This window comes from Somniosus microcephalus, chromosome 26, assembly GCF_052327205.1.
Source record: "Somniosus microcephalus isolate GS21.2 chromosome 26, FLI_Smic_1.0, whole genome shotgun sequence".
NCBI lineage: Eukaryota > Metazoa > Chordata > Chondrichthyes > Squaliformes > Somniosidae > Somniosus > Somniosus microcephalus.
In genome coordinates, this window is record NC_141012.1 from 7,577,502 (window position 1) to 7,592,470 (window position 14,969).

Consider the following 14,969-nt stretch of genomic DNA (forward strand, 5'->3'; position numbering starts at 1 on the left):
TTGAATATCTAGAAAATTTAGGGCATGTCCAGTGATGAAGCAGAAACCCCTGATTACTGTATTTTAGTTTACGTTATATCACATGTTCTCACATGATCTTCCTTGCCTTTGGAAGGCAGTGGAATAAACACTAGACTGTGGCTTAGGCTTCAATTGTCAAACCGATGTATTAAACCATAATTGGATAAGTGAACAGAAGCAATGATGCGCTGTAGATTTTACAATAGCTAGAAGCTTAGCTACCTCCCCTCGAGGTAGTTTTAAATAATGCACAGCCGCTTCTGTTCCACGCACTAAACTGTACTGTGCATATTATCCTTGTATGGTGGTTCTTTTGATCGCCCAGTGTCTTTGGCCTATCTTCTCCTCTATCTCTCTGAAGGCTTTAGAAAGACTTTTTGTATTTTACAAAAGAGGCTGCGAGGCACTTAAAAAAAAAATGACTGAGAGCTGCCAATCAAAACACTTATGTAAACAAAACCTACAGCGTGCTTTTATTTGAATTGAATGATTTGGCCCCTAACTCAGATACTTGACCCGGACAATAACGTCTGGTAATGTATAAACATAAGTTGGACCTTTCTGTGAGGGAACCTGGTTTTCAATCCTGTGTGTACCTGGACAGAGAGAAAGAAACCAAAACCATACTACAGTACGTGCTTAATTCTTGTCGCAGCATCTTCTCCCAATTTCAAATCTATCTCCTGCCACATTCCCGCCCCAGGACTGCTGTTGGTTACTTCCTAAAAAGATGACCCCCAGATTGTTATGTGTAAACACTTAGGCCTAGAAATTCAGTGGGCTGCGCCACCCGTTAGCGCCTTAAGAGGGCGCTAAGTGGGTCGGAAGCCACTGGCCACGCCTCCCGCTAAATTCAGCGGGACGCTAATGGCGGCGCTAGCCGTTAGTGCTGCGCCGCTACCGATCACGTCATCGGTGTGCGCAGCGCCCCGCTAACGCTCCAATCGCAATATTTAGTTGCGCCCCCTGCTTTAACGCCGCGCGCTATTTGCGACCGGTTCCGGGGGGCCTACCTGCGGCGGTAGAGGCGCTAATTAAAGGAGAGGTGAAGGGCGGGCATTTTTTTTGCCGGCCGCCTGCCAGCATCTCTCCGCGCTGCTGTCCCCGGCCTCCTGAGCACCCCCAGCGGAGTGTCGACAGCGTTCCAAGAGCCCGGCACTTCTCCTTGGTGCCGGGCTCTTTTGTTGGCACTCGCGATCCTCGATCGCGCTGCACAAGGCCCCTCCCCTTTAAGAAGGGGAGGAAGGCCTGCAGTACCGCAGCGCACCGTGCCGCAGCGTGTGGCACTGCGGCACGTTGCGCAGTGATATTCAGCTGCAGTGCCCCAAGAGGGATGCGGGGCGCCTCCAGTAGCGCCGTGCTTCCCTCTGGGGCACGCAAACTGAATTTCCGGCGGGCGGCCACGACTGCTTCCGGGGCACTACTTTTAGCGCCCTGGCGAGGCTGGCGCCCCAAACGGGGCTATAGTGAATTTCTAGGCCAAAGTCTGTACCAATTTTACAGTGAGTAGTTGAATCATGTGCACCACGATGATCCCTGCTTCAAGCTGTGGTCTGTGTGGCGTTAGCTCATCCCGGCTGGGGAGCATTAGGGGCTCAGAACCACTGTGCTGGGGAGGGGGAAATTACCCCGGGTGCCTGCTCCTGCTGGAAGTGCGTGTGTGCAGACATCTGCTGAGGACAGGAGCGGGCTTGGCTGTGATGCCCAAACAGCCTTTTGACCCTCACTTTAGGCTCGTGCATGAATCCTGGCCAGTGGAGTGGTGCACTGGAGGGCTGTCGGTGTCAGTGGAGCTATAGCAGAGAGCAGCGAGCCAACACCTTGAGCGGTGCTGTGAAGTGAAGGAAATTGTCCAGAAAAGGGAGAAAAAAATGCAGGAATGGGACAAGCCCTGTCCAGTTTGCATTATCATAGACTATGCTCAATTTATTTATTCTCCCCGGAGATTCTCTGGTTTCTAATCTGGAGATGATTCTCTGCCATTGTCAGTGGTTTGTGGTTGGGCTGCCCGACCTTCCCAGCTGGATACTATGCACTTGTCTTAGTGTCCCGGCCAAATGGCTTCACATACATGGAAGAAATTGTTTCATCTGATCTGAGTTCAGTGGAACAAATCTGCTTAAAATACTTACCAAGTATCCTGTTGTACTGCAGTAGCGGAATGCTGCCCAATGCTGTGTTGCCACCATCATCAGATCACAACTATGCTCAGTGGCAAGAGCGGGATGACAGCACTCGCACCGAACAGCCAGCACTCACCAAGAAGATCATACCCGCGCCGCAGCCAAAAGGACTTGGAGATCCTGATTCGCCAGTGCCTCTGCCTCCACCACCCCTTGCAATAACAGCAGGTATGACCAAAATATTAAACATAATGACACTATTTGATTTTTTTGTGTCTTTGCGTGATAAGGGAATCGAGGGATATGGAAAAAAAATGGGTAAATGGAGTTGAAGTACAGATCAACCACGATCTTATTGAATGGCAGAACAGGCTCAAGGGGCTGAATAGTCTACTCCTGTGCCTATGATTTTTGTACTCAATTTGTGCACAGCAAGCTCCCACACACAGCAACGTGATAATGACCAGATAATCTGTTTCAGCAATGCTGGTTGAGGGATAACTATTGGCCCAGGAGACTGGGCAAAACTCCCCTGCTCTCCTTCAAAATAGTACCATGGAATCTCTTAACGTCCACTTGAGAGGACAGACAGGGCCTCAGTTTAATTGTAGTTGTCAACCAGTGGCTCAGTTAGTGTGGTTGTTCAGGGATCTTCGTGCTGGACAATGGAATACTTTCTAACTCCGGCACCTAATGTCAGGATCAGACATTTCCAGGTCAGAAAGCAAAATACAACAGATGCTGGAAATCTGGATAAAAACAGAAACATTCAACAGGTCAGGCAGAATCTGGAGAAAATAAACGTCAATGTTTCGGGTAATGACCCTTCTTCGGAACTGAAAGATATTACACTTAAATAACGTTTAAAAAGGAACAGAACAAGGGGAAAGGACCGAAAACACAATGATCACACATGCAGGAAAAGAAATAGAATGAGCTGTAAAGTGCTTAGGTGGAGAACAGGAGATGGTTAAATAACAGAAGTAATATTTGCATGAGGCAAAGGAGGCATAATGGATAAAAGAAATAAACAAAGAGAGCGTGTGAACGGCTAAAGGGGGATAGCTAAGCGAGGGACAGGTAAGTAGAATGGGAAGCACGAAAAACTGGCAAAGTGGAGCAGGCTCCAGTGGCCCAAGGGTCCATTGGAAGAAAAAAGCAGATCAGTTTTCTAATGGGGGTGTTTCCCCGCGCCTAGCAGCAACCCATTCCTTCCCCTCCCTCCCCCCATCCCCCGCAACACTGACAAACCCATCCTAAATTGTCAGCACTTGCTGCCAGAGAGAAAATGGGACGTATAATTGAACTTGATGTTGTTAAAGTTAATAAAAGGCCAGAGGGCTGCAAAGTGCTTAATAGAAAGGTGAGGTGCTGTTCCTCGAACTTCCGTTGAACTCACTGGAGCAAAGACAGATATCAGAGTGGAATTAGGAGGGAGAATTGAAATGGCAAGTGACAATGAGCTCAGGGTCACCCTTACAGACAGAAAGGATGTGTTCAGCAAAGCGATCACCTAACTTGTGCTTAGTCTCCCTAATGTAGAGGAAACAGATGTGAGCAGCGAGTACAGTATACCAGGTTGGAGGAGGTACACACAAATTGCTGTCTCACCTGGAAGCAGTGTTTTGGGCCCCGGACAGTGGTGTGGAGAAAGTGCCAGGGGAAGGAGACCAGGTGGTAGGGTAATGGGAAGAGTGAACCACTGTCATACTACTACAATTATAATTTGCATTTATATAGCGCCTTTAAGGTAAAGCTTCACAGGAACGTTACCAAACAAAATTTGGCACCGAGCCATATAAGTAGACACTACGACAAGTGACTAAAACCTGGGTCAAAAATTTTAAGGAGTATCTTAAAGGAGGAGCGAGAGGCAGAGAGGTTTAGGGAAGAAATTCCAGAGCTTGGGGCCCAGGCAGCTGAAGGCACAGCCGCCAATGGTGGAGCGATGAAAATCGGGGATGCGCAAGAGGCCAGAATTAGAGGAGCGCAGAGATCTGGGAGGGTTGTAGTGTTGGAGGAGGTTACAGAGATAGGGATTTGAAAATAAGGATGAGAATTTTAAAATTGAGGCGTTGGACCAGGATCCAATGTAGGTCAGTGAGCACGGGTGAAGGAACGGTCCCTTCGGAATGCTGCGAGTGGAGGGGAAGATACTTTTGGTAGTTAAATCATGCTAGAGATGGCAGAATGCGGAGGTTGGTGGAATCACAGAATCACAGAAACCCCACAGTGCAGATAGAGGCCATTTCAGCCCATCGAGCCTGCACCGACACATATCCCACCCAATCCCCGTAACCCCTACACCAACACATATCCCACCCTATCACCGTAACCCCACGTATTTAATCCCCCCAACATTAAGGGTCAATTTATCATAGCCAATCAACCTAACCTGCACATCTTTGGACTGTGGGAGGAAACCGGAGCACCCGGAGAAAACCCACGCAAACACGGGGAGAATGTGCAAACTCCACACAGACAGTCGCCCGAGGCCGGATTCGAACCCGGGTCCCTGGCGCTGTGAGGCAACAGTGCTAACCACTATGCCACCGTGCTGCCGGTGTGGAAGGCGAGGACAAGGGAGACCCTATCAGGGCTCTGAGAGGGAGGAGAAGGAGTGAGGGCAATGTACCAGACTTGGTCAAGGATCCTATACACCATGATGAAGCAGAATCCTCGACTGAGGAAAAAGGAGGACACTTTGATGTGGACGGTGGCATCACCAGAGCAGATAGATAACATTTCTTTCCATTACCAATGGGTTGATGTATCATTTTCAAATTAAACTAAACATGGTCTTAAGCACCTGGATATATGTGCAAATTACAGAATTAAATTTGCATATGTTGTGTTACAGTTGGTTTCTACAAACACAATTGTAGGCAAGATTCAAATCAAGTAGTATATTGACAAAGTTTCTGTAGAAATCTTGGGGAATATTTCACAATTTACACAGGGATCAGGATGACCCACAGGTTATTTGGTCATTAAAATGATGGAATGGAAAATCTCCTGACGCCCACTGAGCCCCCCACGACCCGCACCGGCTTGAATTCACAAGATTCACTCCCAGCTTTGTTCTGGGATTGCACATTCATAAAATATATTCTCACAAACAAAAAGCTGAATATTCATTTGTCACTGTGTGTTTAAAAAAATTTCTATCTCGCCTCTTTTTAAGGGAAACAAAACATACTTCTATTATTTTTAGTTTAGTATCAGTATTTCTCTTGTTCGTAAGATTTCCCGCAGCTGTTCCTTTTCAAGAAGAACAATGTCAGCTACACAGTGTCAGCTACATGTGTGCAAGACAGATACAGTCTGCAGTGGCCCAGCTAAGACCCAATGTGCAGCTTGTATGTTGCAGGCTGGACAGCATTCTGAATAATGTTAATAGCAAACTTCCCTGAGTTTGCTGCCTATTATGATGAGCTGCTTGAAGGTACAGGAGAGTGTACCAGGGTGGCTCGCTCATCAGTTTTTCTTCTCTCTTTTATTGTTCCCTCCCCTCCCCATCCCACAGGGAAAGGTCGTACTTTATAAGGGGTAATTATCCGAGTTCACGCTGTTGGCGGAAAGCCATATCAGGAAATTGTGGGGCGCATGCCAGTGTTTTTCTGATATGAGTAATCGTCTTGTGAGACTCCTGCTGGGAGCGCAGTCTCATGAAGCTGTCCCGAATGGATGTGAATTTGCATCCTGCAGCTCCCTGGCTTGGCATGCTCCCCTTTTGCATTGCACCACCTTTGTTATGAATTGAGTTGTGCCAATCGTGTGGAATATCCCAAAAGTTGAGCTTTTTTAATAGCTGCTTATTCTTTGAACTTTTCTTACTTATCCACGCATGTTTTCTAAAGCAAGCCGCATTCCAAAATGAGCTTGTTAACAGTGTCATGAGCAGGTTGTGTCATGTTAGTGTGAAATTGGAGTTTGAGTTTATTTTATTAATTTGGTTACGTCCAGTCGTTTTCAACTATAGACTTGCTTGTTTGTGCCACATATTGGGGTTATCAAAAATATGCCTTTTTACGAATGCAGAATCTAATGCCTGAAGCATTTTAATGTGAATAGGGGCTTTCTGTTAAGGTTGTTTTTGTACAGTCATTGCTGCATCCCATGGAGCAATTAGAATTGGAATGAACATGTAAATAACAGTTCCCGAGCAGGCAGGCACAGCCTGAGTTTTAGACCACCTGATGAGATTCTTCATTTGCCTGTCTGTTGGACAGTAGGATTTTCCCAAGTTGGAAAGCAGATAAAACCTAGAAATAGTGTTCTTGCAAAGTTAGCTGAATGGGTGTTTGCACTGTGGTGGGGTACTAAACCACTAGAGACCAGAGATCTCAGGTTTCATCACCCACAGAGGCAGCATTTGGGCAGAATAGTAAGCTTCACTACCCCAATGATGGCCAGTGACGGGAAAAATCAGCTAGAGTTTCTGCTGCTGATCACTATCCGGTGACTCCAGCTAGAAAATGCGGAGGATGTCAGGTGAGAACATAATATGGCTCGGCTGCGATGCATACTGTGGTCAAATAGCTGACTGACATTCGCCGTCTAGGCTCAAACAGGAAGAATGGCCACTTGGGTGGGGTACCAGAAGTGCCCATGGAACATTACCCCAACATAAGTCAGCAAGTACAGGAGAGGAGGGGAGTGGGGTGACGTCGGCAAAAGTGTTACTGGTTCAACAGTCGAGGAGCATAGTGCTCAAGTTGTCCGTTTGATTCCGCAGTGCTGCTAGGCAGTACCTCTGACGTACATGAGATGAGGTTAGGGTTTCCTACCGAGCAGTGCGCCAGTCCTTTGATTTACTGTAGTGATGGTGTTACATTAAAGTTGGACTAGATTTTTCACCTGTTGGCCATGAATGGGCAATCGGCAGAATATCTAGTCCCACAGTGATGACGTGAAGAGAATTGGGAAGAACGTAAGCTGCAGAGCATCAGCTCAGCTATAGCTAAAGGCTAGCCACCTTGTCAATAAATAGCATGTTGAGGAGTTTTATAAATCAAAAAGAGCGTGCATTTCCTTGGGAATTGTCTCGATTGGCCGCTGTAACTTTGGCGGAAGGTCCAAGGAAACTCCAGAGAAATGCCTTAAAAGGTGTTTACACTGTTTCTCCATGGTTTCTACGGATTTTCCGTTGAAGCTACGGCAGCCGATCGGGAAATCCCCAATGGAGAGAATCGCGGGGGATATCCCTTGTGGGAATTCACCCTCACTGTTTTAAATTTTGATGGGGAGAGGGAGGATGCTAGCTGTTTAACTCAGTCTTTTTCATATTACCTGTCTTGTTAGATGCACAACCAATGGGTTGTGAGTTTGGGTTCGTGAGCATGTCCTCATTAGGTGAGTTTCGTCAGTTTTCAAGTGAGTTAGTAGATGGAGTGTGCTGCATTTGAGGTGGAGGAGGTGATAAAAAAAACTGTCAGACAGCCACAAGCACAGCAGTGTTGCTGTAGCCAGTTTGCCCTGCCTTTGTGGCTGGTCGTGTAGTGACAGTGGGCAGCAGTGAGGGCTCTTGAGAGTTGCAGAGGATCTAAATTGAAAATATGACCAGTCTACATAGATGGTCTCTCCAATTTGTAGGGTTGGGGGGGGAGTAACTGCAGGTTTCTGTGACGCCTCTCAGAAGGACACCTTTGTAAGCTTGTGCAGTACTAGTTTTTTAGCATCAGACACATATTTTATAAATAATATGCTGTAGGGTATTTGCAGTGCATGTTAGTCATCTAGTGGCATAATATGGTATTGCATTTTTCAAATGAAGCTGTGAACGGAGATAAAAACAGAAAATGCTGGAAATACTCAGCAGGTCAGGCAGCATCTGTAGAGAGCGAAACAGAGTTAACGTTTCAGGTCAATGACCTTTCGTCAGAACTGTGAATGGAGATCTTCAGATTACACAATAGGACTAATTTTTCAAAAGCAAGGTCTTGGGTGGAGCCTCACCTAGGAACATACATCAGAAATCCCACCACAATCCCATGATTTTCTACCTATTCATTTTAATGGACATAAAATTGTGGGAATTGTACCTGCAATTTCCTGTTGTGCACGCTCAGTAAGCAGGGCTCCATCCTGGGAGCATGTATTTAGAAAATTGGCCCCAATGTCTTCAGCATAGCTACTTAAGCACTGTTGAACAACAACCAAGGTAGTCAATAAAATGACATACATGCAAACCAAATGTAAGCAAGTTATTACCAAGTTCCAGTTTGTTTCTGGCTAGAGCGCCATTTATACTGGTGCAAAGCTGCGACAAAAACTCATCCCTCTGAGCCCTGGTTATGTCCCAGTTTTATGCTGGTGTAACCTCACATAGCAGGTCAGTGAGATTGTAACTACCCCAGCCTGTGTGACCAAATCACCTGTGTTTAAGTTTCCTAGTTGTCCCCCTTTGTGCTGCAATGTGAATAAGGCTAAAGTTATTCCATTCAGGAAAATATACTGGAATAGCTGTAGGCAGGAGTATAGCTGGTGCAGATGCTGGAACCATTACTGTTACAAGTCTGGAAAGAATCTTCTTTAGTGTTTGGCTTCAATCTGTTGTACACAGTTGGATCGGATAGTGTTTATGGGTCTGGAGCACACGGGCATCATGTAGCCACTAGTCAGTGTCTATGAATGATGTGTGAAATTGGGCTAAAACTGCAAATCTTCTCAACAGCACAGCTTGTGTATAAATAACACTATTAATTGGAACTTCGCATCTGTAAATCTTGATTAAATCATAGCGAAATATTAAACTTCATTCCAAAATAGCTAACTTTCAGCTGCGTTTTTTCCCCCCCAAGTAGAAATGTACACAGTTGCATTGCTTTGCAAGTAAGCTGTAAAAAAATTGGTAGGACTCGCTTTCTCTTTTTTTCTCCACCCCCAAAACACCTAAGAAGTTGCATTTTTGTTAGTGGCTTTGACAATTTCAGACGCGCTCGTGAATCCTTGTGTTCATTAGGGCACCAGTCAATGACGAGATGTATGTGATCATGCGACAATTGTGCCAATGAGATAAATGGCAGCGTGACATAGAATCCTACAGCACAGAAGGAGGCCATTCGGCCCGTCATGCCTCTTTGAAAGAGCTCTCCAATTAGTCCCACTCTCCAGCCCTTGCCCTGCAAATACTTCCATTTCAAATATATATCACATATCTTTTGAAAGTTACTATTGAATCTGCTTCCACCACCCTTTCAGGCAGCGCATTCCATATCCGAACAAATCGGTGCTTTAAAAAAATTCTCCTCATCTCCCCTCTGGTTCTTTTGTCAGTTATCTTAAATCTGTGTCCTCTGGTTACCAACCCTCCTGCCACTGGAAACAGTTTCTCATTAATTACTCTATAAAAAAACCTCATATCATTTTGAACATCTCTATTAAATCTCCCCTCAACCTTCTCTCCTCTAAGAAGAACAATCCCAGCTTCTCTAGTCGCTCATCCCTATTGTCATTCTAATAAATCTCCTCTGAACTCTCTCCAAGGCCTTGACATCCTTCCTAAAGTGTGGTGTCCAGATTGGACACAATACTCCAGCTGGGGCCGAACCAGTGTCGTATAATTTCCCATACCAACTGTCCGTGCCATCTTTCTGAGTGAGATCACCAACTTAATGCCGAATGATGAGCAGTTTGGTTCATGAGCCCACATCAGTAGACTGAGCCCATACTCATCTAGGATCCCTTCAGCCTGCAGACAGATTGAGTTTTGTCCCACCACACTGAACTGGATTGAATCTCGTAGCCCAGAGCAGAAGGGACTCTGCTAACACACCGACCACCTCTTCTCTCAGTAACATGCCTTCTTTTATACCCTACGGAAACCCAATTCTGACTAATTGCCCTCAGAATATCACAATATTTTGCTCTGTTCAATTAGAACAGCTCAGTATCTCGTATGAAACTCTTAGAAGTGTTACTCGGGAACAGTAATTATTATTCGTTGCTACTTATGCAAATAATGAAATAACTTCAATTTGTATTCTTTGTAAGGCTCTGACAGAAGCCGAGAGGACAGTCCTGATATCGACCCTCCTCCTGATGTGGAAGACAACAGGCAGTGTGTGCTTTGCCTGAAATATGGGGATGACAACAGAAATGTGAGTATCTTGTTTTAATTCGTTCATGGGATGTGGGCGTCGCTGGCAAAGTCAACATTTATTGCCCGTCCCTAATTGCCCTTGAGAAGCTGGTGGTGAGCTATATTCTTGAGCCGCTGCAGTCTGTGAGGTGAAGGTGCCCCCACAGTGCTGTTAGGGAGAGAGCCCCAGGATTTTGACCCAGCGACGATGAAGGAACAACTATATATTTCCAAGTCAGGATGGTGTGTGACTTGGATGTGGTGGTGGTCCCATGTGCCTGCTGCCCTTGTCCTTCTAGGTGGTGGAGATCGCGGGTTTGGAGGTGCTGCCGAAGAAGCCTTGGCGAGTTGCTGCAGTGCATCTTGTCATTTGACTCCAAACCAGTCGTTAAAACACACTGGTTACAAATCTCAAATGTTGTGCTGTTTATTTTTGTACATGTAAAAAAACAGCAGTATTCTTCCAAACAAGATTTAAAAGCTTTGTAACTGATTGATTTACTCCACGTTGGGTTGCTTGCCTTTGTTTTGGGAATTTAGCTTAATTAGGTAGTCGAAAGTGCTACATTTAAATACCAGGTCCCATGCTTTGCAGGTGTTATTTGGGATGGGCTCTAAATTGGTTCCATAGTCATTCAAAATCAGGAATTATTTATATAATTTTCATCATTACACATGTCATTTATAAGAGGTTGTAAATTAAAACTGCATGGAAGTAGCTGTGTACAGTTCTAAAGCTGCTGAGAGTTGCTCCAATCAATCGCTGCAGTCTACAGCTGGAGCTGGAAAGCATCTGGGCTTGGACTGACGAGTGGCAGTTAACATTTGTGCCACATAAGTGCCAGGTAATGACCATCTCGAACAAGAGAGAGCCCAGTGATCACCCCTTGAACTGCCAAAAGCACCACTGTCGCCAAGTTCCCCACCATCAACATTTTGGGGGCCATAATCAACAGAAGCTGACTGGACCAGCCATGTCCAGACAGTGGCAACCAGGGTAGAGACTGGGTGCTCAGTAGCATGTGGCTCGCCTCCTGAACCATCAAAGCCTCTCCACCCTCTACAAGACTCAAGTCAAGAGTGCGATGGAATACTTACTGCTCACCCGGTCAATACTCGAGAAGCTCAACACCCTCCAGGACAGAGCAGTTCGCTTAATTGGTGTCCCTGCCGCTGGACTCAATATCTACGCCCTCTATCACCGGTACACTGTATGAACTACAGGATCAAGTGTAGAATCTCCCTCCGCCACGCTAAGAAAGACATCTCCAGGTTCCCCTCCATCCTGACTTGGACATATGTTGCTGTTCCCTCAAGCCACTGGGTCAATATCCTGCAATTCCCTACTTAACATCACCACAAGGACTGTGGCGGTTCAAGGCAAAGGCATACTACCACCTCCTCGAGACAGCTAGGTATAAGCCAATAAATGTGGCCTTGCCAGAGTTGCCCACATCCTGAGAACAAATAAAAATAAGTAAGTAAAATAAAAAGTATTCAGTTTCCTTCTGTAATGAAATTAAGTCAATAAAAGCAAGGTGTGTTTTCAAAATCTTTAGTTCTTTCTATATTCTGAAAGTTGTTCAGACCAAAGAGCTCTAACAATCCACTTACAAGTTTACTAAAGCTAGCTGAGGAAAACAACAGTTTCAGTGTTTCATTTGAGCTAGCCAAAAGGAAATCTTCAGCGTCCACTGCAGCAACTAACCAGAGTTACATGCAGTGTAGACTTCTCAATGGTGCCGTGGAATCTGTCTTGAAGCCAGGTATTGATAGAACTGTTGGATCTTTTAGGATGCTGGACGTCTTCTGTACATCGGTCAGAATGAGTGGACGCACATAAACTGCGCCTTGTGGTCAGCGGAAGTCTTTGAGGATGATGATGGCTCGTTGAAGAACGTGCACATGGCTGTTATTAGAGGCAAGCAACTGGTGAGTTCTAGTAGAGTCCCCAAGCAATGTCCTAACTTGACCACTAGTATAATGTAATGGACAAAGGCCTAGAAATTGGGTTGGGGCGCCGAAGTGGCGCAAAAGTCGCCTGAACGAAGGATTTAGCGCAGCGTTCGAGGCTTTAGCGATCGTCAGATATTCAGTTTCATTGCCCCTAGAGGGAGACGGGGCGAGGCTCGAGGTGCTCCGCGTCCCTCTTAGGGCGCTGAAACTGAATATCGCAGCGCAACGTGCCACAGCGCCACACGCTGCGGTACTGCAGGCCTTCCTCCCATTGTTAAGGGGGAGGGGCCTGCAACAGCGCGATCCCCGCTCACGAGTGCCGGCAAACGAGCCCGGCACCAAGGAGAAGTGCCGGGCTCTCGGGAAACAGCCGGCAATGCCGCGGGGGGTCAGGAGGCCGGGGATGGAGGTGCTGGCAGGCGGCCGCCGAAAAAGGCGGCCGCCCCGCACCTCCACCTTAACTTGCGCCGCTGCCGGCACAGTAAGGCCCCGTGAACCGGGCGCGGGTAGCGAACGGCGCAACTGCGGCTTTCGCTACCAAATATCGCGAATGGGGCGCTGCGCACACCGATGACGTCATCGGTGGCGGCGCAGCGCAAATGGCTGACGCCACCATTAGCGCCCCTGCTGAATATCGCGGGAGGCGCAGCCAGTGGCGCTACAGCCACTGACTGCCTCTTTAGGCGCTAACAGGTGGCGCTACTCACCCAATTTTTCCCCCAAAGAGCTTTCATGTTTCTTCAATGGGGGCCTTGCATTTTCCTGGAACAAAATACAGAGAATATACAGAGTAATCGCAAGAGGCCTGGCCTGATGAATAAGCAGCAGTGATGTGAGAGTGAAGTTCATTCCATTGGTGAAAATTGGGAAAAGAACAGTGAAAGAAAGTATACCCTAAACGTTAAGATTCTTAAGAGTGTATATACAAGGGGCTCTCGGGGTGCGGATATGTAGATTTTAACGGTGTAAGTACAGGTTAAAAAGACATTCGATTCTGGGTATTATGCATTTAATAAAAAAGCAATGAAGTAATGTATTTATAAATTGGTTAGGCCACAGTTGGAATATTGTTTGCCGTTCTAAGCACCCCTATTAAAGGAAGGATATTAGTCATGGAAAAGGTACAGTGAAGCTTCAGTAGAATGTTTTGGAAATGCAGGAATGGAAAATTATAGTTATGCAAAAAGGCTAGAAAAATTGGTTCTTTTTCACTGGAATGCAAGTGGTTAAGGGGAATCTGACAGGTACTCAATTATAAAAGGGTAAGTAATGAAAGATTGTATCCACTGGTTGATGGTCAGTAACAAGGGGCCATAGACTCAGGATTATCACTAAAATATCAATTGTTTCTATTGGCCAGCAAGACAGTAACAAATAATCACAATTAAAATAGAGGTTCAGTCTGGTCAGACCAGTGGCTCAGATTCCAGCCTGCAACTCACTCTTGTCTATCAATGATTTGTACTCCTCGGTTAGATTCCATTCCAGCCCGTAATTCGCTTCTGGAGAAACCATTTTGAATGATATAACACTGGGGTGAAGTACTAATGTTTACAGGTCGATAACTAGTGATGGGAGCAGTTTGAGGTGAGCTAATGAATTAAGAGTATCACATTTATTCCCTAACGAAAATTGGTACCAATGCTAACTGTGCTAGTAACAACACTGAGCTTGTTCATGGAATCATAGAAATTTACAGCACAGAAGGAGGCCATTCGGCCCATTGTGTCTGTGCCGGCCGAGTTAACTGTTAACTCACTTCCAGGTATCCATTAATCTATAGTTAATCCATCCAAACTCTTTAATTAGATTCTAGACAGTAACTTACTCCTTGGATATTAATCATTCTATATATAGAATCATAGAATGGTTACAGCACAGAAGGAGGCCATTCGGCCTGTCGAGTCCGTGCCGGCTCTCTGCAAGATCACTTCAGCTTGTCCTACTCCCCCGCCCTTTCCCCGTAGCCCTGCAAATTATTTTCCTTCAGATACTTATCCAATTCCCTTTTGAAAGCCATGATTGAGTCTGCCTCCACCACCCTTTCAGGCAGTGCATTCCAGATCATAACCACTTGCTGCGTAAATTTTTTTTTCCTCATGTCGCCTTTGGTTCTTGTGCCAATCACCTTAAATCTGTGTCCTCTGGTTCTCGACCCTTCTGCCAATGGCAACAGTTTCTCTCTATCTACTCTATCTAGATCCCTCATGATTTTGAACACCTCTATCAAATCTCCTCTCAACCTTCTCTGCTCTAAGGAGAACAACACCAGCTTCTCCAGTCTATCCACGTAACTGAAGTCCCTCATCCCTGGAACCATTCTTGTAAATCATTTCTGCACCCTCTCTAAGGCCTTCACATCCATCCTAAAGTGCAGTGCCCAGAATTACATAAGAACATAAAAAATAGGAGCAGGAGTAGGCCATTCAGCCCTTCGAGCCTGCTCCGCCATTCAATGAGATCATGGCTGATCTTCTGCCTCAACTCCATTCACCGGCCATATCCCTTGATGCCCTTACTAGTCCGAAATCTATCGACTTCTGTTTTGAATATACCCAATGACTGAGCCGCCACAGCCCTCTGGGGTAGAGAATTCCAAAGATTCACTACCCTCTGTGTGAAGAAATTTCATCTCATCTCAGTCCTGAATGGCCTACCCTTTATCTTGAGGCTGTGGCCCCTGGTTCTAGACTCCCCAGCCAAGGGAAACATTCTCCCAGCATCTACCTTATCAAGCCCTGTAATAATTTTTTATGCCCCTCTCATTCTTCTGAATGCAAGAGAAT

At 46.0% G+C, this 14,969-nt stretch overlaps 1 protein-coding gene across 5 annotated transcripts in view; it reads left to right on the forward strand.

The window, feature by feature from the left end:
* Positions 1 to 14,969, forward strand: part of kmt2a (lysine (K)-specific methyltransferase 2A) — a 187,196-nt gene that overhangs the window by 116,400 nt on the left and 55,827 nt on the right. For all 5 annotated transcript variants that reach the window (XM_085967740.1, XM_085967741.1, XM_085967744.1 and 2 more), the window contains exons 19-21: positions 2,176 to 2,372; positions 10,140 to 10,246; positions 12,022 to 12,159. In XM_085967740.1, coding sequence (XP_085823866.1) covers positions 2,176 to 2,372; positions 10,140 to 10,246; positions 12,022 to 12,159 — 442 coding nt within the window. The remainder of the gene's footprint in view (positions 1 to 2,175; positions 2,373 to 10,139; positions 10,247 to 12,021; positions 12,160 to 14,969) is intronic.